The following is a 24,563-nucleotide window of genomic DNA, read 5'->3' as shown; positions in this document are numbered from 1 at the left end:
GTGGCAGTTAGCATAGAATTCAACCACCTCCTCTATCTAATTTCAAAACATTTTCATTATCACAAGAGAAAACCTGTACCCACTAAGTAGTGGCTCTAATTCTCCCTTCCTTTACCCTAAGCAGCCACCAAATTCCCTGCTGGCGCTATGGATGTACCCATTCAAAATACGTCTTATAAATGGTATCATAGACTACAGGACATTTGTGTCTGACTTCATTCCCTTGTATTCACTTTTATTTGAATGAATGAATATATGTTCAAAACTATGTCCTCTGACAAGAACCTGGAGTGTAATTTTGTCACTGGTTCTTAATCAGAGGTGGGATCTTTGTCTAAGAAATCATTGCATATGGTGACATGTTTAAATGCATACTGTGTTTACCATGTATATTCTCGGTACCAATAACTAGATATGTATTTGACAAGTCGAGTAAAAGCCCGAATAAAACCAACTGCTGTCTCCCAGTGAGCCTGTACGTTGTGCAGGTGGAACCGCCCCACAGGAGTTCCGATGCTACAAATATTTACGAAGAGACTGCCAGCTTTCTCTAAAGAGCAGCTGATGGATTCAATCGTCAGCTTTCTGGTGGGCAGCTAAGCAGTAACCACTGTACCAACTGTGGTGCTACCGCAGTCTGCAAGAGAGTCTTGGAATGTTAACATAGATTCTGATGTAGGTGACATATATGCCACCCTTTGAGAATCACTCGCCACCATCACAACACGCCTACCCAGCATACACCCACCACTCACTTCTTTGTTCCCTGTTTAAGGAGGATTACACAGGCTTTGAGAATCAGCCATGTGGAAAGCAGGCTGGTCTCTTGTACTAAAAGCATTGCCAGGAGTTTGCGTATTAGAGAACTAAGCCCACCTCCACAACTGGTTTGAGATTGCCCTCCAAAAAAAGTTTTGATCTGCTTCTTCAATTTTGGTCCGCTTCAACACAAACATGCGGAGAAGTACTTGCAACTCTGTCACATAGCATGTCCACAGCCTAGATCATTTCCAATAGGCCGCCAGAAGCATTTCTGCAACTTGGAAACAAGCCTACTGCCCATCTAATTTTTAGCAATACCAAAAGAATGCTCCCTCTTGCTATTTCTATGGATATACTCACCTATCTTCTACTGTCTTGCTAGAAGGATAAAAAACTTTGAATGAAAATCCACTTCTTGGAAAAGAACCCTTTGAGAAGAAAAACGGCTGTAAGTAATTATTCAATTTTATAAAATATTTTCTTTTTAAAGCCAAAACTCTTGGTTGTTGGAATGAATTTTACATAAGCTCCACGACTTAAAATAAGGTTACAAGGTGTGTGTGACTAAAAAGTAACAAGACAGATTTTTGCATGAGCTTTATGGAGGTGTTATAAAGTATATCACTTGACGCAGAAGTTTTTCAGTTGAGTAAACAATTATGGTAATTTGACTGGAAATGCTTAGGCATAGCTGCGATAAAAAGTAAGCAATATTATGTGATGCTAAATATGTATCTGGGACACTAAATATCAGGGTCAGAAGGTTTCCTATTCCTCTCCCTAGTCAAAGTTGGCATTTGATGCCCTTCCGATGTGCCCTAAATCACCTAGCAATAACCACACAATTGTCTGTCTACTACTCAACTATAAAGTTGGTGAGCAGTGACTGTCATTTCAGTCCTTGTGTCTCTAGCACCTAATTCACTGCCTGGCTAATGGCAGGCATTAATTAATGTTAAGTATCAAGAAGAAGATTATAGGGATGAAATAATGCTGAAAGCAAAGCCTGGGTTTGTTCAAGAGGCATACATAAAAAAAGACATAACGGGTGCAGAAGGTGGTGGTGTACAGGAAGAAAGAGTGGGAAAACTCAGAAATGGCGTGTTTTGAAATACAGCAGTAATTATGAGAATATCCTGAATTAAATTTTATTAAAGAAATGGTCGTATTGTGAAACAATAAGGTGAATGAAGATAAAGAAACTAAGCCTCAGCTCTCAAGCAATGAAACTAAATTAGTTTACTATGTTCATCTCATGGAGCTGTGGTATCAGCCATGAACAGTTTGCCCCAGGGACATGGGCAATGTCTGGAGACCATTTTGGTTGTGGTGCTACTAGAAGCAAGGGGGTGAAGGCCAAGGATGCTGCGCTGCATGCCACAATGAACAGATAATGCTGCCACACAATTCCCCAACAAAGAACTTCTCCAACCCAAAATGGCAATAGTGCTGAGACAGAGAACTCTTGTCTTAAAGAAAGGCAAAATAATGTGTTTGAGGAAAGCAGTAACCAACCGTGCATGATGTTTCTAGAAACGACCAAGATGAAACCAAGTATTAAAGTTTAAAATTCACAGCCATCAGGAAGTACACAAATTTAAAATTCCTAGTAAAGGTAATACTTTTTTTTTGTCACAGCAGTGTTTACGTATTATATATATTATGTACTTTTATAGAAAATTCTGAAGAAACTTAAAAGTACTCCATAAAAATGAAATAGTTAAAGGTCCCCCAATGTCCCCATTCATCAGGCCTGAATTTTGGGACATGAGTAATTTTCAAAACTCAAGACCATTTTTAAAGAAGAGGTATCACAGACATATTTAGAGAGAATGAAATATATAGCCCTGAAAGTAATTCCTACAGAGGAATTGCAAGGGAAGTTACTCTGAAGAGGAAAATATTCACTTGAAACACAGAAAGGCTTCAAAAAGGATCACAGAAAATGGAATTAAAAGATAATGGAATTTTCCCATGAATCTTTTTGAAGTCTCCCGTTGTATACGCTATAATGGATTTGTGTGTGTGTGTGTGTGTGTGTGTGTGTGTGTGTGTGTGAGAGAGAGAGAGAGAGAGAGAGAATGTTTTAAGGCATATAGTCACACACTATACCAAAAGTTTATAAGAACTTTTTGTTTACACCAAACAAACATGTTATTAGTATGTTTTACACCAACAGTAAAATGATTAAATATGTACTCTAAATTTCAAATAATACACTCTAGTCTTGACTATATAATGTTAACTACATTCTTACAGGGTTTATGCAGAGGCAGTCAGTATTGGCCATCGTGAAAGGATCGTATTTGTCTGCAATGACTATGAGATCAGGCACAGGATACACTCTCAAGGTATAGTCATATGCCCAGTACACTGGGCAGACACAAAGGGGGAGAGGAGTCAGGTGGCCTTGGGATAAGATAGTCTTTATAAACTATAAAAGAAAGACATAAAAAACAACATATTTCAATTCACATGAAAACTTAAAATATCATACAAATAATTTCAAGTTAAATATTACTAAAAGAAATTAGAAAATTTCTAGAAGCAATTTTGATTAGCTTAGGAAATCACAGATGTTTGATATAAAATTAATTATCCTATATTTCAAAACCTATGAGTTTTCATTTAATATCGTAAGCCAGAAAAGCTACTCTCCCAAATATATTACTTATATTAGAGCAACTGGACACATTTTATATAATTATACACATTTACTAATTGTGTTTACCTAAGAATAATTTCAGAGCTTGAATAAAATAAGAGATACTCAGTCTCTATAAACTTTAAATATAAAATAATTAAAATATTCTGTACGACCGACTTCTATGCTTTTCAAATGGTGGGACTTGAATCCAGGCATTAACAATGTTGTGTAAGGGAACCTTGAGGCGACAAGATAAACCTGATGGACTATCCTATGGCATATACAATAAACAAGACAAGTAGCATCTTATTAAGTATATATATTCAGGAGCTCTGGTGGCTAGTGGATGCTGCAATGGACGGTAACCATGAGGACAGCAGTTTCCATAAAACCATCACATACTGTTAACATGTTGGTTTAAGAACGAAGCCTTAACTTACATGATTTGGAATATCCAAGTTGTTACTAGGAAAACGGACACAATTCCTGCACATTTTATTCACCAAGTCTTCACGAAAGACAATAATTTCTTGTGTACAATACTGAATTCTGAAATGAAAATAGTAGCTGAATCTGTTCTTAGCAAAAAAAAGAATTTTAAAGGCAAAATGTTTTTTAGGTTACCTCTACTTCTCATTGCAAATCACAGCAAAAATTCAATCAGAATCTTATCAACCCATTCATTTCATAGGTGAGCTCTTTTTATGTGTCTAGTACTGTTCAAGTAATGAATAAATCAAACAAAAAGACTCTAGCCCCCCAAATCGGAAAAAGGTGAAAGCAACAAACAATAAACATAATGCTATGGTACATTAGAAGTGTATGGATGAAAGGAACAATAATGGAGTGAAAACTGAAAAGGTGGGGGTGAGGGTCCGGCAGCCTGGAGTATTAAATGAGGTGAGCAGGACAAGTAGAGCTCATTAAGAAGTGTGATTTAGCACAGACTTGAGGCGAGACAGATATTCCGAGAGATTTCCAGAGAAAGAGCACTGCAGATAGAGTAGGTATAGCAAAGGTCTGAAGACTGAACCAGCGAAGACACTAGCATGGCCGCCACAAAGGGGAGATCCTGCCTTGATTACTACTGCTGCGGTTTAGTTTTGCTGAGTAACACCAGGATCAGTACGGACGCATGGTTGCAGATGCTAGAGACCAGTTAGAAGGTTATTGCACTAATCCAATCTAGAGATGATCTAATGATGGAGGTGTAGAGAGGAGACTAGATTCTGGATGTATTTTCAAGTCAACAGAATTTCCTGAAAAACGGAATGTGAGGAGAACCCCGATGCTTTGGGGCGTAGTAACTGGAAGGATACAGGCACCAGGAATGAGGACAAGGAAAGCTAGATCATTGTGAGTTCTAAATTAACATCCATGGGACATTACGAGTAGATAACATGTTCTTCTTAGTTGCCATGGAGTTGGTTCTGACTCATCGTGCCCGATTATGTGCCCCACCACGAAACACTGCCCAGGCCTCTGCCATCCTCAGAACTTTCTAGGTCGGAGCCCACTGTTGCAGCCACCGTGTCAGTCCAGCTCATTGAGGGCCTTCCTTGTTCTCCGCCCCTCTACCTAGCATGATGCCCTTTTCCGGGAACTGGATGCTCCTGACAACGTGTCCAAAGTACTGAGAGGAAGCCTCGCCATCCTCGCCTCTAAGGAGCACTTTGTACTTCTTTTAAGGCAGATTTGCTTGTTCTTTTGTCAGTCCATGGCGTTCTTCAGTCAGTTTTCTTTACTAGCACCATAAATCAAATGTTTCAATTCTTCTTCCGTCTTCCTTATTCAATGCCCAACTTTCACAGGCATCTGAGACTGTTGAAAATACCATGGCTTAGGTCAGGCACACCTCAGTCCTCAAAGCAACCTTGCTCCTCAACACTTTAAAGAGGGCTTGTGCCGCAGATTTACCCAATGCAATGCGTTGTTTGATCTCATGCTCTTAGCAGACATCAGAGTGTGAAATTTAGAGGAGGCCTTAGCTACAGATAGGTGGTATTGAAAGCCACAGAACAGGATAAGGTCGCCCACCAAGGACTGAATAGAAACAGAAAAGGAAAAACCAAGGCTGAATCTTAGGACAATTCCACAATAAGATTCTCTGATTGAGAGACTTGTAGACTAAGTATGTCATCCTTTCATTCTGCAATTGTGACTTAAAAAAACATGCAATGTGTACTTTAAAACTCTCCATCCTCTGTTTCTAATTTCAGTTTTATCGAATTATTTAAATATTTATTTAAATTATTTAAATATAACTAAAATTATTTATTGAATTATATTAAATATAAAAATGTAAAAATTCTCAAAAGATTTGAGGAAGTAAATAAAACAAATAGCAACCTTTTCTATTTATTCCGTAACAATCAAAATTGAGATATAAATTTTATTATATGAAAGAATAAAAACTAACACAAAATACTGACATTTACCTGCAAGGATTAGTAGTGAAAACTGAAAATGGTACTTTTTCTTTGAATTCACTTGTGATGCTTTCTGCAAGTGGTGGCCTACAAAAAAATTTCTGTGATTTAGTTTACATTTTTTCATTTTACAAAAATTTCTTTATTGTTGCAAAACGTTAAATCAAACTTACCTTGGTAAGATGGAACCAAAGCCAGGATCTTCTGGACCAGGTACAAACACAAAGCGACTACTGTAGCACAATTCAATAAAACTCATTAAGGTTTTGGGTTTATCTCTGCCACCTTATCCATTAGTCTAAAACAAGTTATTGAATCACGAATTTTAGAAAATATTTAACTTTAATCAGTTTAACTGATTTATAAAAAAAATTGTGGCTACTGTGGACCATATGGGACAGTGTAACTCTAGATTCAAGTAATGTCACAAAGAAATTAAAAATGTGGCTGAAATGAACACTCTTAATACTTATTCACAATAAATCTATGGGACAATATAACATACATTAACATGGCATGAGGATAATTATATCTCAATGCTATTTTCTCAACTTCCTTTTCTTCCATTAGTTTCTTATCACTGGTACAAGACAGATTTGTTTATTTAACAAAACCCTATAAATAAAGTTTAACAATAGAGACCATTACCTTTGGTGAATAGTTGGGTATTCACATATTATGTCTGCCAAAGTTTTTAGGGATTCTGAAATTTTAAAGGGATATTAAATTTAACTTACATACACATACAAAAAATTTATTTGATTAGGTGCAGTTCTAGAACTTTTGAATAAAATTGAAATGTAAACAATATCAATGTAGAGGAACATTTCGTATTGAACAAACCCTCAATACCTTTCAAAGATTGAACTTGATTTTTTCCATATGGTGCTTTTGAAAAATTACCACACAGTATAAAGCAAGTTGGAGGTGCTGGTGAATAACCTGAGGAATAAAAGAACAAATGAACAGCACTTCCCTAGAGCAGAAATCAGATTAAAAGTCCATTGGTGTGCTAGTTGGATGTTTTCATGTCAACTAGACATTCCTGGCTAAGAGTGGAGTCAAACTTGTCAGCTCAAGTGGTAGCCTGATGAAAGAGGAGAGCCCTGGACTTCGATGCTAGAAGGAGCGTTGAGAAGTGATACCGTCGAATTCTGAATCAGTTTTTCCCATAAGAATTAACTGGAGAGGGGGACTGCAGAGTGGGGACCCAAAGCCCATCTGTAGGCAACTGGACACCCCCTCACAGAAGGGTCGTGGGGAGGAGACCAGCCAGTCAGGGTGCAGTGTAGCACCGATGAAACATATAAATTTCCTCTAGTTTTTTAATGCTTCCTCTCCCACTATCATGATCCCAGCTCTACCTTACAAATCTGGCTAGATCAGAGCATGTACACAGGTACAGATAAGAGCTGGAAACACAGGGACTCCAGAACAGATAAACCCCTCAGGACCAATAATGAGTAGTGATCCCAGGAGGGTAGGGGGAAAGTGGGGAAGAAAGGGGGAACCGATCACATGGATCTAAATATAACCCCATCCCTGGGGGACAGACAAAAGTGGGTGAATGGAGACATCAGACAGTGTAAGACATGAAAAAATAATAATTTATAAATTATCATGGGTTTGTGAGAGAGGGTAGGGGAGGAGGAAAATGAGCTGATACCAAGGGCTCAAGTAGAAAATGTTTTAAGAATGATGACGGCAACAAACATACAAATGCGCTTGACACAATGGACGTATGTATGTATTGTGATGAGTTGTATGAGCCCTCAATAAAATTTAAGAAAAAAAACTGAAAATGGATTAATCCATTCTCGACCAAGTTTTTACCCTAACCTAGATTTTTTATACAAAACATTACACAGAAATTTCAAAGTAAATAAGTTCAGAGTTAATATCATTTAAGAAACACAGCACATTAAAAAAGTTTATAACAACTACAGTATGGCCCACATCTTGACATTGATGAGGATCTGGATCTGTGGACATGGATGTGGAAAGGAAGTAAGGAGAGAATCATTGTTTGGAAGGGGAATCCCTTGCCATGAAAATCAACTGGTAGATGCTTTTCAGGAGCCCCCCCCCCATGCCCCCCTTCCCTTTGCCTTTTTCACTAACACCTGGCTGGCATTAAACAAAAATTTTTTTTAATTTTGTCTAATGTGGTCAGCTGTTGGTGTTTCCTTAACTGTTTTCTAAAAGGGCTTACTAATTTATCACCAATAATATCAATAACACCGTTAACCAGTTCCTCATCATGATGATTCTTTTCAAAAAACTTTTTCTTAGGACCCATGTTTTTTATCTAAAAACAGTACAAAAAGCCACAAAAACTAAGAAAATGATAGCAAAAAGCTTGGAACACAGCTGCAAAAGCTTTAAACAATGCCAACTAACACCAAGTGACTGCAACACAAACTGCTTTTGTTTACACAAATCACGTGCATCGGGTCAGATTCCAATGTTTTGTTCAAGCTCCAATGCAAAATTTTGTCTATATTTCGCGTTAAAATCCGACTGTCGAGTACTGATGCGGTCGAATACCAGTGTTATACTGCACCTTCTCGGTGGTGTGGCCTTTTGTATGAGAATTAGGGATTCTGGGAACTATCTCTCTGCCTTCCTGCTTTCTGGAATTCTGCCTACCTTCACTGCTCTGTGTGACCTACCTACCCAAGTCTGAGCGCTGTCAGTGCCCTGCCATGTTTCCACTGATGGTGGGTGGCCAGCATTCTGCATTGACTAGCCTGTGATCCCCCTGCTGTCTGGTTCACTGGCCTACAGCTAGCTAGCTACGTGAGTCTGAAGACGGAGAGATGGACTAGCATTCGTCTTAGGGCCTTGAGTTGGACTCAGTTGGGATGCCTTCTTGATATATAATTACTTATTGATAAAAAGCTCCTTCGTATTCATAGATGAGTGTCACTGGGTCTATTTTTTTTAGACAACCCAGCCTAACACTATTGGCCGTAAGTTTTTAATAATTAAGAAAACCTTATTTTTCTTTCTGATGCTCACTTTCCCTGACAAGATCATGGAAGACAAAATGGGTGCATAAGCAAATGTGGTTTAGAAAGCTGATGGTGCCCAGCTATCAAAAGATATAGCGTCTGGGGTCTTAAGACTTGAAGATAAAAAAGCAGTCATCTACCTAAGAAACAACAAAGCCCACATGGAAGAAACACACCAACCTGTGTGATCATGAGGTGTGGATGGGATGAGGAATCAGGTATCAAAGACCCAAAACAAAATCATATCAATGTGAATGAGGGGGAGGGAGGGCAGAGTGGAGACCCTAAGTCCATCAGTAGTCAATTGGACATCCTGTTAGAAGGGCCACAAGGAAGAGACGAGTCAATCAGGGTACAGTATAGCACTGATGGAACACAACTTTCCTCTGTTTCTTTAATGCTTCCTCCTCTGCCCCCCCCCACTATCATGACCCAATTCTACCTTACAAATCTGGCTAGACCAGAACATGTACACTGGTCCAGATTAGAGCATGGACTACAGGGAATCCAGGACAGATAAACCTCTCAGGGACAATAATGGGAGTAGTGATACTAGGAGTAAGGGAAGTGGGGGGCGAGTAAGGGGAACTGATCACAATGATCAATGTATGCCCCCTCCCAGAGGATGGACAGCAGAAAAGTAGGTAGAGACAACAGTCGGTATAAAACATGAAAAAAATGATTTATAAACTATTAAGAGTTCATGGGGGAGAGGGTGGAAGGGGAGGAAAAAGAGCAGATACCAAGGGCTCAAATAGAAAATATATCGAAAAAGGTGATGGCAACATACGTACAGATGTGCTTGACACGATGGATGTGTGTATGGATTGTGATAAGAACTGTAGGGACACCCAATATAATATCATTTTCAAAGAAAAAAAAAGCTTATTTTAATAATAGCAATACTTTATTATTAATTAAGTAATAGTAATAATTATTGTTAGGTGCTGTCAAGTAGGTTCGAAATCATAGTCACCCTATGTACAACAGAACAAAACACTGCCCGGTCCTATGCCATCCTCACAACTGTTCTTACGTGTGACCCATTGATGTAGCCCCTGTGTCAATCGTCTCGTTAAGGATCTTCCTCTTTTTTGCTGCCCCTCCTCCAGGGACTCGTCTCTCCTGATATTATATCCAAATTATGTTTGTTGACTACTCACTATATGCCAGGCCTTGCATTAGCTTAAGTAATTCTCATAACATCGCATGACCTGAGACTTTTGTTTAAGGTACTGAGTCTTAGACTCTCCAAAGCTCAAACTCTCATCTATTATTTTATAATATGCTGTCAAGTTGCTTTTTAACTCAGAGATCCCATGTTGACCCGCTCTCTCCCACAGGGTGTCAAACAGGCTGTATTCTTGACACAAGCAGATTGCTGGTCTTTCTCCCTCAGAACCGCTGGGTAAGTTTGAACGGCCAACCTTTCAGTTAGCTGTTGAGCACTTGACTATATTATACTCTAATAAGGGCTAACACATCATAAACACACACAGACACATGCATTCATTTTCTAAAGTAAAAAGTTGTTCAGATGAAATCTGATTTACGATGTCTTATTACTAAATTACTTTTTAAATAATTAGAATGCTCAAAACGTACTTTTTGCAAAGCGTTTCATTGTAAGACAGGAACCTTCTTAATGAGTCTAAAAAGGGAATAGAAGAAAACAACACATACCAGAAAACATTGTGTGCAGTTTTTCCAGTACTTCTACTTGGTCCAACCAAACATCAGATATGAACACAAACATGGCGTCTTTGTTCTCATCTTCTAGTTGTTTGAGTTTTGCAGACGTCTTCACCGAAGTGGTGGAAGGCCCTCCAAAGAAATTAATATTCCCATAGTAGGCCCTAAGTAATTATAGAACAGCAATTATTATCTTCTACCCTGTCTTACTTTGGAGACATTGTTTCTAGTTAATTTTATAAATGTAGCTTCTTGGAATATAATGAGGATTTTTAGACTAATGCAAACTGTACCGAGAAAATGTACTACGTGTGGTACTACAAAAAGCTAGCAATTTAAATCTTCTAAAGCAAATCAGGAAGGAGGAGATGAAGTAATGAGCTCTTTAATCTGTGCTTTTAAAAACTGACTACAGCAAAGATTAAATAATTTCCTATGTTGATGAAAATAAGAGATAATGGATATCCAATTTGAAAAATATTTTAAAGCCTCAATGTTGTGCTACCCATTTGGCTAAGGAATTCCACTTCTAGAAATCTGTGCTGGGGAAGTAAGGTTGAACACAAAGACTAACATTCCACAATTGTGAAAGTTTGGAAGGAAACTGGAAACCCCACTCAGAAGGATGTGCACAAGCCAGACCGTTCAATGTTAGCCTTCTCTACATTGGATGACATCCCACAATTCTCAGCTTAAATGTTACAATCCCCCAGAAGCTGCTGGGGATCCAAAAGGTCTTAGATCTTCCCATTATATACTAAATAGCATCCTTCACTTCTCCTTTATGGAATATATCAAATTTGCAATCACCTACTCTGGGGTAAGTATTTAATGTCTAACTCCCCCAGGCAACACAGAGCCAAGAATGTATTAAAAATGTACTTACTAGCAGATAGAAAATGGGACTCCACTCAAGTACTCCCTCAATACAAGAACACTTTGTTCTATTAAACTAGCATTCCATGATGTTCACCTACCCAACACAATTGCTGAAGACAAAGTGGGTGCATAAGCAAATGTGGTGAAGAAAGGTGATGGAGCCCAGCTATCAAAAGATATAGTGTCTAGGGGCTTAAAGACTTGAAGGCAAACAAGCGGCACAACAAAGCCCACAGGGAAGAAGCACACTAGCCCGTGTGATCATGAGGTGTAGAAAGGATCAGGTATCAGGCATCAAAGAACAAAAAAATCATATTGTGTGCTCACTTTCATGATATAATCGCTGAAGACAAATGTGTGCTTATGCAAATGTGGTGAAGAAAGCTGATGGTGCCTGGCTATCAAAAGATATAGCATCTGGGGTCTTAAAGGCAAACAAGCAACCATCTGGCTCAGAAGCAACAAAGCCCACATGGAAGAAGCATACCAGCCTGTGTGATCACAAGGTGTCAAAGAGATCAGGTATCAGGCATCAAAGAACAAAAACTCATATTGTGAATGAGGACCCAAGACTGATCTATAGGCAATTGGACATCCCCTTACAGAAGGGTCGCAGGAAGGAGACAAACCACTCAGGGTGCAATGTAGCAACGATGAAAAATATAACTTTCTTCTAGTTCCTAAATGCTTCCTACCCGCCTCTCCCCATCATGCTCCCAAGTCTACCTTACAAATCTGGCTAGACCAGAGGATGTACACTGGTACCAATAGGAACTGGAAACACAGGGAATTCAGGACAGATGATCCCTTCAGGACCAGGGCTGAGAGTTGCGATACCGGGCTGGTGGGGTAGAAAGGGTGAACCAATTACAAGGATCTATATGTGACTTCCTCCCTGGGGGATGGACAACAGAAAAGTGGGTGAAGGGAGATGTCGGACAGTGTAAGATATGACAAAATAATAATAATTTATAAATTATCAAGGGTTCATAAGGGAGTGGGGAGTGGGGAGGGAAGGGAAAATGAGGAACTGATACCAAGGGCTCAAGTAGAAAGTAAATATTTCAGATTGATGATGGTAACAAATGTATTTCACACAATGGGTGTATGTATGGATTGTGATGGGAGTTGTATGAGCCCCCAGTAAAAAGATTTAAAAAAAGAGTATGTTCGAGATCCTAATTAGGTGAGTAGTGACGGCTATCTTGAAAGTTCATGAGCAGCCATCTAAGATGCAAGAATTGGTTTCTCCCGAGCTACAGGGAATAAGAACAATGAAAATCCAAAGCCCTATGGAAATCATCAATCCAAAGGGCTATTGAACCGCGAAAACCTGTCTTCACCACCCTGAAACTAGAACTAGGCGGTACCATAGCCAACTGCTCTGACGAAAATCGCCTTAGAATGTTCTGGATAGAGGGGGAGAAAAATGTGGACCAAATGTAAACAAACATGAACGAGACCAGGCTTACAGAGCAGAACATCTGCAGCTGAACTCACTCCTGTGTTAGGATAATCAAATATGTAAGATGAAAAGCGCATTTCCTAAGGACAAAGCTCAAAGGGCGAGGAAAGGAAAACAGAAAACACTGAAGAAAGTAGAGTAGTAAGTGATGGTATCTTGAGGAGATTACAATGGATGAGTTGAAACAAAATGTATTTGTGGTTGAGTGTAAAACTGATGATCTCTGTAAACTTTCACCTAACTGCCAATAAAGTTTTTTTAAAATGGGGTGGGGGGAGGAAATTACTTACTGGGGACGAATAACAGAAATGTGGGTGGATACAACAGACAGTGTAAGACACGAAATAACAATAATATACAATTGATCAAAAAGATTTACGAGGGTGGTCAGGTAGGAGAAAAAAGAGGAGCTGATAACAAGGGCTCAAGAAGAAAGAAAATGTTTTGGAAATGTTGATGGCAACATATGTACAGTGTGCTTGATACAATGGATGAATATCTGGATTGTGATAAGAGCTGTAGGAGTCCCCAACAAAAGTACCTAAGAAAGAAAGAAAGAGAGAAAGGAAGGAAGGAAGGAAGGAAGGAAGGAAGGAAGGAAGGAAGGAAGGAAGGAAGGAAGGAAGGAAGGAAGAAAGAAAGAAAAAGAAAGAAAGAAGCTAGGGGGAAAAGATATGTAAGAGCCCCCCAATAAAATTATTAATAAAAATTTTTTAAGATTAAAAAAATTGCCAGAGCCAACCACGTGACTGTCCAAGCAGCTTCTAGGCCATCTGCAGAGTGAGGAGCTCAGGCGGTGCCTGTGTAAACCCGAACCTTTTGACTCTCATAAAACTCACTTGGAACGCGCGCACACACACGTATTTGCTGAATGAATGTCAAATTATATCATAAAATATTTCATGGCAATGGAAAAATTATTAAAGAGCAAAATTAAAGAAATAAAAAAGAGCAACATTAAAGAAATCTATGCTATTTTATTGTTAAATGAATATAGGCACATGTGTTCATAAATAAAGAGACTACATATATACAAAGTATCTATTTTAATATAGTATTAACAGTTTTCTTTAGGTTTGGTGGATTAGAGGTGATTCTTTTTTCTTTTAAAATCATTTTATTGGGGCTCGTTCAACACTTATCACAATCCATCCATCCATCGGGTGTGTCCAGCACATATGTATTATCTGTTGCCATCATAATTCTGAAAACATTTGCTTTCTACTTGATATCAGATCCTCATTTTTCCCTTGAGCCCTTGATATCAGATCCTCATTTTTCCCCCTCCCTTCCGGTCCCCCACCCCAGATTCTTTTCTTCTTTGTGCCAAATATATATCTTGGCAATCATGTACTACATTCATCATAAAAAAGAAAACTTAAACAGCTTAAGTCTTACTTTTTCAATGAAGCATAATGGCTACCGTCAGAAACCCTGGAATCAAAACATCTCTCAGCTGTTAATATGATTGTGACTTCGGATAAATAACTCAATCCATCTATATCTAAGACTCCTCGATTGCAAAATGGCTACACTCACACCTACACCCAGGGCTCCTGGATGAAATGGAGAGGCTAAGATATAGAAAGTTCATAAAGCACATGGTCAGTACACTGGACAGTCGGAAATCACTGCTGTCGCTGTTACTCTTACCAACTGGGGCTGGCATTTTTAAAGATAGGCTCTTGCGGTTACAAGCTTGCAGCTACCAGAAGAAAGCAGTAAATTGGTGTAATTGTGAAATGGTTTTAATTTAGTATATACCTAAACATAAACCAGAACAGCACAGAAACATCTAGTAAACGGAATTTGGAGAAGCTAGAGTTCTGAAAACCTTACTTACATCTTCTCCCCTTGGTTCATGGAAGGTACCGTAAAGATGAGAGCAAGAAGACCTGCACCACGATAACCTATTTTCGTAAGTTATCCTTTTTCATATGGAGTCTCACATGAAGGGGCCTTGATGGCATAGTGGGTTAAGTGTTGGGCTACTAACCACGAGATTGGTGGTTCAAACCCACCAGCTACTCTGGGATAAAGATGAGGCTGAAATACTATGGAGCAGTTCTATTCTTTTCTCAGCAACCTGGTAGCAAACCAGGACAGGAAGATTGTTAGTAAAAGCCGAAGTAGAGAGATGCTACTTCAACTAAGGTAGGGTCACTCTCACCCCGCTAGCTTTCAGTTATATAGCAAACAGTGGACCAACTCTCAATGTCCCGTTGCTCTTTCCATTTGGAAAGCCTGACGCTCTATAACTGTATAGCTGTTGAGATATGACACACTGTCATACATTTACCACTGCCAGGATTACTAAATTCCTATTGAGTTTAAATCAAATATTTTCGTACCTCGTAGTACTAGAGGGCTCGGTGGGTGGAAACCCAAATGCATTGACATGAAACACTTGATCTTCAAACCAACCTGAAAAAAAAATTATAAATCACTTTCCTCTATCTAATTCTCCTTTGTTCTTGAAAGGACAAAACTATGGTACATGCTAGGTTACAGTCTTATCCCCTGTACAGTAACTGTGGAAGCTGACCAGTTACATAATAACTTCAGATCCTTATAGTCTCAACTCTAAAGTTCATGAAAAAATAAATAGTACATTCAGAAATTAACTTCTCATCTTTTTTATTCCATATATTTATGTTGAAAGATAGGGTACATTGGCCAGGAAATGGTTTGTGCTATGACCCTAAATAAATCTGGAAGGTTTTGAATAGCAACCTTACTGATCTATCATTCACATGTACTATCAATGCCACAGTTCACCCCTTGAAAGTGTAAAGTTTAGCAATTTGTATAATATATTACATGAGCCCTGGGAGAACAATGTTAAAGCACATGCTTCTAGCCAAAAGGTGGGCTCTGTGGGAGAGCGGTGGCCGTCTCCTGTGGAGACTGAACTGTCCTACAGGGGAGTTCTCTCATATATGGTCACGATAGCAGTTGGAACTGGCAATGGCAGTGGGTACAGTATACGGACACTACTACCTAATTGCACAACATTTTATCACCCCCAAAAGAAAGTCCATGCCTAATGGCAGTCTAAGAGTTTATTATAAAAATTAGGCTCTCATAATCAATGTTCTCCCAAATTATATCACATTAACACATTTTAGCCAATCTTCAAATTGTTTCACTGCAGAATGAGGAGGAGGAGGAGGAGGGAAGGGAGAGTAACCCGACTTACCTTCTGCTAAGACAAAGCAAGCCTCTGTATATAACCCATTGTGGAACTGGTATCAACAGTTGAGGAAGATGATTTTATGGCTGAGCTATTGGACTTCTAACTATTAAAAGATTTAGCATTTGCAATTCTGAACAGACTTCAGCTTAAAAGTTACAGGTGTAAATGCTTCATTGTTAATTCAAAGATAAAGGCTGCTTACATTGACTTAAATAAGAGAATAGTCTTAGCATGCTAGAATTTCCTCAGTGGTTTGGCTGTATTCTCATAATAAGGAGGAATTAAAGTACTTTACTCTCTTTAGGATTGTGTCCTTAATATATGTCCTTTATATATGAAATTCTTGGAAACTCCAAAAGGTAAATCTGAGTATGATTGAACATAAATTTCCCCAATTTATTTAAATCTGGTTAAAAAAAATTTTTTTAGAAAAGTAAAGGATATAGCTTTACTAAGATCCAGTTGTACCGTTCCAGTAGGATCTTCCAGAAAAAATTTTCCCTAAATTAAAAGAAAAATGTCAAAAAATGTTATTCATAAAAAACAAATATTATGATAACATAATTGAAATACTGACAATTTTGACAACAGAACATAAGGAAGTGAGCAGTAGATTAAAAAAATAAGTTAGACTGTCTAGTTCAGGCTTTTCCACTCTGGCAATCTCAGGGTAAACACATACTGGAAATTCACTCTTCTTAAGTATTTGGAGAGTGGTTTTTGGAGATAAAGAGATGTTAGGAGGCATGCTAGCCAGCTGTCACCAGACAGGTCTTACCAGTTACCTGAACCTATAAGTCAGAGTCTCCAAGAGACCTAGATAAGATCTATGCTTGCTCAGAAACCTTGTACTCTCAGTTCAGAGGTCAATGAGGAACCAACCACCTGATAGGACACTCCTTCTTGATTTTATGTAGGAAACCCAGCACAAATGAAAGTTACTTGGAATACAGGTACAAGTCTAAAATGAAAAAATCCATTCCTGAATACACTGTAGAAATGCTTTATGTAAAAAAAAGAAATGCTTTATGTAGCTGATATTCCATCCATTTGAATGGCGGTAATAAAAGTTGGATGCTTATTCACTTTAACTTACCTCTTTTAACTGCGTTACCATCCCAAGAACAATCACATCTCCAATCTTGGTTGTGCTACCCAGTAAGGTTTCTATTGTCTTAAGCTAAAATAAAAATACGTTTTCAAAGATTAAAAATATGTTTTTTCATGATGCCAACATTTTTGTAAATAAATTTTGGTGGACATGTCAGTATGTACTGTCATTTTACAGTTGGAAATCAACCCTCCAGCTCTGTCCAGTTGATTTCCACTCGCAGCAACCCTATCAAACCGCCTCTGTGCGTTTCTGAAAGGTCCCTCTCTACAAAAGTGGAGCCCCAGCCGCTGCCCTCTCTATGGAGTGGAACTCAACTCTCCGTCCTGCTCCTACAGAGCGGCTGGCCCTTTCCCACTGCTGACCTTGTCGTTAGCCGGGCTCCACGATGTCTTCAAAATTCAATTTTATCCTATAAGAATATCAAATGTATGATGGCCCAGAAGTATTATGCCTTAAAAAACACCATATTTAGTGTGTTTAGTAAATACTCATTTACTAAGGACAGATTTTATACCATTAATTCTGAATAAATATCTTAGGAAAGTACATTTCTTTTTAAAATATAGAAAATTATCAGTTTATTTCTTTTATTTGTCCAGAAAGGAATAGTAGTTTCTCTGAGAGGTTTGAAGGGTCTAAGTAAGACAGTAATCATGGGATTCATCAACACTGGACAAGCAGCCAGAGATTCATTAAAATTCAATCACTCAGAATCAACAAATATTAAATAGGTACACACACCCCTATTCCACCCTCCCCAGCCCCAGAGCTAGGCTATGCTCTAACCTGGAACTTGCTTCCACTCTCTTCAGGGTTAGCACCGATCACTGGAGGAGTAAATAACTCATGTCTGTGGGTTCGCTATAATAAAAGAAAGATTCACATGAACACTGACATAGACATTAAATCCTACTGAAAAAAATTAATTAAATTAGTAGCCTCATGAAACACTGTCATTAAACTACTGGCAGTCTTACATATTTGCAATAAATTTGAAGACCATATAATTTTTTAAAACAATTTATTAGGGGCTCATACAACTCTTATCACAGTCCATACATATACATACATTAACTGTATAAAGCACATCTGTACATTCTTTGCCTTAATCATTTTTTTCTCCTCTTTTCTTTTTTTACATTTTATTAGGGACTCACTCATACAACTCTCATCACAATCCATACATATACATACATCAATTGTATAAAGCACATCCATACATCCCCTGCCCCAATCATTCTCAAAGCATTTGCTCTCCACTTAAGCCCTTTGCATCAGGTCCTCTTTTTTTTTCCCTCCCTCCCCTCTCCCCCCTCCCTCATGTGCCCCTGGTAATTTATACATCGTTATTGAAGACCATATAATTTACCAACATCTCACACACTGCCATTAAGTGGATGCTGCCTCACAGTGTCCCTAGAGCTGCCCGGGAATTTCCAAGATTAACTGCTGAGGGAAGTATAAAGCCCTGTCTTGCCCACGGAGCAACTGGTGGTTTCAAAATGCCGACCTGGAGGCTGGGACGCCCACCAGGAAGCTCTGCAATGCCAGGGCTCCTCATTTCACAACAAACCTACCTTGAAAGAGATCGAAAAATTTTAATAACTTCAAAATGAATCCAACGAGTGCCTGGCAGCGCACACTTTACACCTTAAACTAAAGCATGAAGAGCAAGTTCTCACCCTCCGAGCACTAGGGTTAAGGAGATAAAAGCATCAGGACACCATAAAACCAAGTACTGTGCCCTTGGCGTAAGGGGCTACGTAACCAGATCCTGCGTGATTAGTAAGACTTTGCTAGGCAGAGAGAAAGCCAGAGTGGCATAGTGGGCAACTCGTGGAGCTGCTAACCACAAGTCAGCTGTTCAAACCCACCAGCCACTCAACAGGAGAAAGATGAGGCTGTCTGCTCCCATAAACACTTAAAGTTTCAGAAACCAGAGGGGAAGTTCTACTCTGTCCTACAGGGTCACTATGCGTCAGAATCAATTCAATAGCAGGGAGTTTTCGTCAGAGACTAAAGGAGTCCTGGTGCCGCTCTGTTCCCATGAAGATTTAGAGAGGGTAGGAAAGCCAATGGCGGGTCACTATGCATCGGAATTGACTCCATAGCGGTGTGTTTCTTGAGTGAGTCACAAACAAAAACAGGCGGAAATATGACATTTCCAGCAGAGTGTATTTGAAATAAAGAGTTCTAAAAGTACTGGGGAAATTATGAGAAATTTTGCAAATTGAGTGACAGGGTGCAGGAGGCAGACTGACCTTAGAGAAAGTGGTGGGAAATGGTCCCTCCCCTCTCTCGGTACCTGCAGTCTACCTAGGACTGACACCTGCCCGCCACACCCATCCCTATAGAACGACAGCCACAGCCTATCAAAGGAAGTACTCTGTCCTTCCCGGCCAGTAATTGGTTCAAGGACAAGCAAATGCCTTATGCTCGGCCAATAAGAGACAAGCTCAGGAACTTTGCTACAACTGCCGGAACAAAAGAAAGTTTCCTTAGAATTGCGAAGACTATTCGTGGCCATCTTTGCCACCCCACAGGGAGCACCCGTATGACAGTGAAGTCCGTTTTTGAAAAAGGCAGGGGATGGGAAGAGGTAGCTGCCTCAAGACATTGCTTGTACACCTGGATGCAGCTCTGTTAGACGCCAGTGATCCTCCAGGCTTCTTGGTAATAAGCCTGTAAATTATTTTTCTGTTTTAGTAAGTTTGTTTCTCTACCCACCAGCTATAAAAGTTCTAACAATATAGACTTTGTATGCCAAGCCAAGCAGTGTATCTTTTTTTTTTTCTTGCCAAGCTGTGTATCTTATGGACAATGGAAAACCAAGATTTGGAAACAGGACAATGATCTTTATACAAGTATTTTACAAATGACAAAAATGAGGGTCAGACAGGTTAAGTGAAAAATTCAAAATAGTTTCCTGGATGGTAAACACAATTTAAAAAGAGAAAGAAAGAAATGTGGGGTTTACTAAGCATCTTCCCTATGGTAGGCACTGTACCGAATGCCCCAGCTGAGAGACAAATCTGCAGTCTGAGAATAAGACTAAGTACCCAAGCTCACGGCAGGGCCAACTCAATAAAGCTAGAGAGAAAACATCCTGAGTATAGTCAGTGGGGTCAGAGCAAGAAGAGACTGCATCCGAGTCAGGATCAAGGAAAGCTTCAGAAGGGAGACATCAGTCAGTGTAAGACATGAAATAATAATAATAATTTATAAATAATCAAGGGTTCATCAGGAAAGGAAGCTGATATCAAGTAGAATGAAATGTTTTGAGAATGATGATGACAACAAATGTACAAGTGTGCTTGACACAATGGATGGATGGATGGATTGTGGCAAGAGTTGTATGAGTCCCTAAATAAAATGATTAAAAAAGAAAGAAAAGAAGGGCTTCAGATACGAGGAGGATTCAGAGAAGGGCCTCCAAACTCACAGGGTCCCAGCAGTGCAGGTGAGGTGGAGAGCAGCCCAGAGCAAACAGCATCAGCTAAGTCACTGAAAGGGACGCTCATGCAGACAGTAATTCCATAATTCCGTTTTGACTAGGGAAGTAGAGACTAAGACAAAAGTTTGTAGTAGAAAAGCTCACGGTCAAGAAATGGAATTTATATTTACTAGGCAATGAAATTCTTTAGAGACTCCTGCGCAACTCTATAAATTTCATCCAAATCACAATAAAATGTTAAAAAAAGAAAAAGACTTCTGTGTAAAATCATGAGTCACACTTCCAGAATTTTAACCCGGCAGCATTATGTCGTGGGCAAGGACAGCAGGGCAGAATAGTTGTTCTCAGAGCTCATTCTCCTCAATCTTTCTTCAGTGCTTACTATCGATGATCAACTTCTCTTCCTTGAAAGGCTTCTGTCATACAGCACTGCTCTACCCGGCCCTGCACATTCTATTTCTGCCCCCAAGTTCTATCAGCCCCCCCCTTCTCTCTACCACCTCTTTCATCTATTGCTGTGTAGAGATGCCTCCCAAATCATTCTCTCTGCCCAGATCTTAGCTATAATTGTGCATTTCATCTGGCAACCTGACTTCAATGCTTCCAACAACAGACCCTGCCCTCAGCTTACCGACATGACCTTTGCCTGTTGGTTAGCACATCGCTATTTCACTCTTCTACACCTCAGGCTCAGAATCTTCCATCATCCTTATTTCTCACCCTTTCCCTTCTCTTCACAGCCAATCTGCCAACACTGACTACGGTTCCCACTGCTCTGGAGCTGTCATTTCCTTCATCCAGGCAACCATTTCTGTGGGGACTAATATCAAGCCTCCTGTAAGCCTTCCCTCGTTTTCTAATTCAACTCAAAATCTGCTGGTAGAGAAGCTCTCAAAACCCCCACCTCGGATTGAGTCTCTAAAACCCAACGTTCCTCCTACCGAGAGAATCGGTTGCTGTGAAGGCAAATGTCACTCATAGTGACTCCATGTGTCAGAGAACTATGCTCCACAGCATTTGCCGTGGCTGATTGCTTTCAGAAGCAGATCAACAGGCCTTTCTTCTGAGGTACCTCTCGGTGGGGGTGAACCAAAAACTTTTGGTTATCAATAAAATGCATTAATTGTATTACCCACGGACTTACCTACCAACAGAAGAGTCTTAATTCCAATAGTGCCACTGACGGCCTGCCCACAATGTGGTTCCAATCTGCCTTTCCAAACTTATGCCGTGCTATCCCTCTTCACAGGCCTTGTACTACACAACATGGACTGATTGCGCATTGTGTCCTGACATAATCCTTTTTTTACCCCTTTCTATGCCTTTGTTCACTTTTTTTTGCCTTTGTTCACTTTATTACTACTTTTTTCCTATTTCCACAAGAGCAAAACCATAAAGGCCTGTGCCAAATGCCATCTTTTCCATCAAGCCTTACTTAATTGAATAAAATTTACTTGTATCCTTTTCTAGCACTTACGAAGTGCTACTTCATGTATTTGGGCAAATGGTTTAACTTCCTAGACTGAGATACTTACAGGTGAGACTTGGGTTCCTGAATCGATGGAAATCTTATCTCTACCGCCTAGATAAGATCTCTGGGAAAATTACTTACCCCTCTAGGTGTCCGTTTCCTTATATGGACAACAAATAATAATAGTTCTTAATTAATAAAGAGGGATGCCATGAGTAGAAATTGACTAGACAGCAATAAGTTTGTCCTTTTTGGGATCCATATATTAATATTCTGAGAAGTAATGTTTCTAAAATATTAAATACAGTGTGTGGTACATCAAAACATATAATAAACACAAGCACTATTTTTATCATCACCATTAAAACCAAAACATCTTTTTATCTCTGTATCCACTATATAGTCTCAAACATAAAAGTAGTCTATTTAATAAAGAATTTTTGACTATCAAATCCATCCTCGAATTTTCCAAGGCTTTTTAAGTTGAAATTACCTTTCCCCCCCAACTTACTTGGTGTAAAATGGTGTATCGTTCACGAAATAGTTCTGCTTTATCTCTTGCTGTTCCAAATAAATTTGGTGCAGGGTGGTTGGTCATTAAAAGGCTAAACAAAAAAGAAAGAAAGTAGCCTGCATATGACTGTCATAATACACAGAAATAAAACTGGGACTATCCTTGGGAAAAGGTCCATCCAAAATTAATCATCAAATGGCATACTTACGGAAGAAATTTTTTTCTTTCTGAGTTGTACACAAAGCGTGGAATATCAAATGCTCCTATGATATTGAAAATATGGTCTCTGAAAGATGTTGCATAAAACAAAGATTTGATTAATGGAAACAGAGTATACAAGATGAACATAATACCTCACATTGTGATCTCATATCACACATGAATTACTTTTCGTATTTCCTTGTATATTTCATACAAAATTTTCTTGAAGTGCCACAAAATAATATAGATGCAGAACACTAGCTTATGAATTTCCCTTTCAAGAGACAAAAATTATTGCTTAGTACTCTCACGTAAAAAAAGTCTAAAATTAACACTGTCCTCTACTGGAAAATCATTATATATAAAGTAGCCATATCTTAAACAAATTTTCTCTGCATATGTACTATATATTATGAGTTATGCTACAATATTATGAACAGATGATTAATTTCCAATAATTTCTAACTCAAAATATTATACTCCAGTGCCCCAGGAGAAGTTGTATAATACAAAAGAAAACCCTGCCATGCTACCTAGACCTCACCCCAGGAATGTTTGTATTATGTGCTAGACACAATGGATGTATGCATGGATTGTGGATAAGAGTTGTATGAGCCCCCAATAAAATGATTTAAAAAGAAAGAAAAAAAACCCCAAAGTTTTGACTCTCTCTTTTAGATTTAGTGTTGGAAAATGAAAACAAAATAATTTACTTCCAGCAACTGTTTAATAACATAGTTAATGCTTGAACAAAAGTATAAAAAAATTGCACAGCACTATTGTGTAAATAATCTAAAAATCTTCCTGAAAATTCTGTTTACCTTCAAATTGAAAGTAGTCAGAAACATATCATGCTCCCCTGAAAGGAGCAGCAAGTACAGAGCAGAGAAGCAATGGACGGGAAGACATCATCTGGGCTGTAAGCACAGCCCCGCCATTTTCCGGGAGCTGAATCTTGGCAAGGTAACTGTCCTGCCGTACTTCATCTATGCATTGAGAGCTGCTCTCCGCGCTCTGAGATGACTTTCCGACAACTGACAGCACAAACCACTTGATGGCGGCAAGGGGTGCCTGAAGGTCTGCTTTACGATTCTAGTCCTTCTGTTTAAATCAATCATTTTGAGTTTTCATTGGTAGCTTTAGGGGATCTAATATCTTTAATAGAGTTCCCTAGAATAAAATTAAGATGTCTCATTTTATTTATTTTTGAGCTGTTCTAGTAAGTTCCGACAAGGAAAAAAACACTACTGACTCAAATAAGAATATTGGTTTCTTTCTATCATCTTTACTGCCCCAAACAGGACAGAACTGTTAAAACTAAAAACTATCTCAAAGCCCATTTTCCCAGACTTTCTTTCCTTCCAGTTAATCATCATGAATTTGGAAGGTATCATATTCAAAGGAGAAAAGAAATAGGAAATGTTCAGAGAAATAAAACCCAGGAAACATTGTTCTATAAATTTCTAAGCTCCAATAGCATGAGAAGAAGGTCTGGTGATCTCCTTTCAGAAATCAGCCAATGAAAACCCCAGGAATCACCATAACCCGATCCCAGTGGGCACTGGGTCTCCACGAGCCAGGCCAGCCTGACAGCAGTTAACAACAGGATAAAACAGTGGAAAGAAATAACCTGTGCTTCTGCCCTCAGTGGCCGCTGAGTGCTAGAAAAGGGAACCCAAGTGAAGGTGCTGAACCTAGCACTTTCCAAAGGACACTTCTGAACTG

At 39.0% G+C, this 24,563-nt stretch overlaps 1 protein-coding gene across 3 annotated transcripts in view; it reads right to left on the bottom strand.

Moving 5' to 3' along the window:
- Positions 1-24,563, bottom strand: part of POLE2 (DNA polymerase epsilon 2, accessory subunit) — a 43,960-nt gene that overhangs the window by 5,148 nt on the left and 14,249 nt on the right. For 2 of the 3 annotated variants that reach the window (XM_075531089.1, XM_075531087.1), the window contains exons 4-18: positions 22,846-22,923; positions 22,635-22,728; positions 17,985-18,059; positions 17,181-17,264; positions 16,529-16,585; positions 16,088-16,136; positions 15,240-15,312; positions 10,536-10,708; positions 6,691-6,780; positions 6,487-6,541; positions 6,012-6,071; positions 5,848-5,925; positions 3,850-3,958; positions 3,020-3,196; positions 1,123-1,190 (exon numbers count right to left, since the gene is read on the bottom strand). In XM_075531089.1, the coding sequence (XP_075387204.1) occupies positions 1,123-1,190; positions 3,020-3,196; positions 3,850-3,958; positions 5,848-5,925; positions 6,012-6,071; positions 6,487-6,541; positions 6,691-6,780; positions 10,536-10,708; positions 15,240-15,312; positions 16,088-16,136; positions 16,529-16,585; positions 17,181-17,264; positions 17,985-18,059; positions 22,635-22,728; positions 22,846-22,923 (1,320 nt within the window). The remainder of the gene's footprint in view (positions 1-1,122; positions 1,191-3,019; positions 3,197-3,849; positions 3,959-5,847; positions 5,926-6,011; positions 6,072-6,486; positions 6,542-6,690; positions 6,781-10,535; positions 10,709-15,239; positions 15,313-16,087; positions 16,137-16,528; positions 16,586-17,180; positions 17,265-17,984; positions 18,060-22,634; positions 22,729-22,845; positions 22,924-24,563) is intronic. The other variant, XM_075531088.1, reaches the window with a different exon arrangement.

This window comes from Tenrec ecaudatus, chromosome 14, assembly GCF_050624435.1.
Source record: "Tenrec ecaudatus isolate mTenEca1 chromosome 14, mTenEca1.hap1, whole genome shotgun sequence".
Classification (NCBI taxonomy): domain Eukaryota; kingdom Metazoa; phylum Chordata; class Mammalia; order Afrosoricida; family Tenrecidae; genus Tenrec; species Tenrec ecaudatus.
This window is presented reverse-complemented; position numbering and strand designations above follow the sequence as displayed.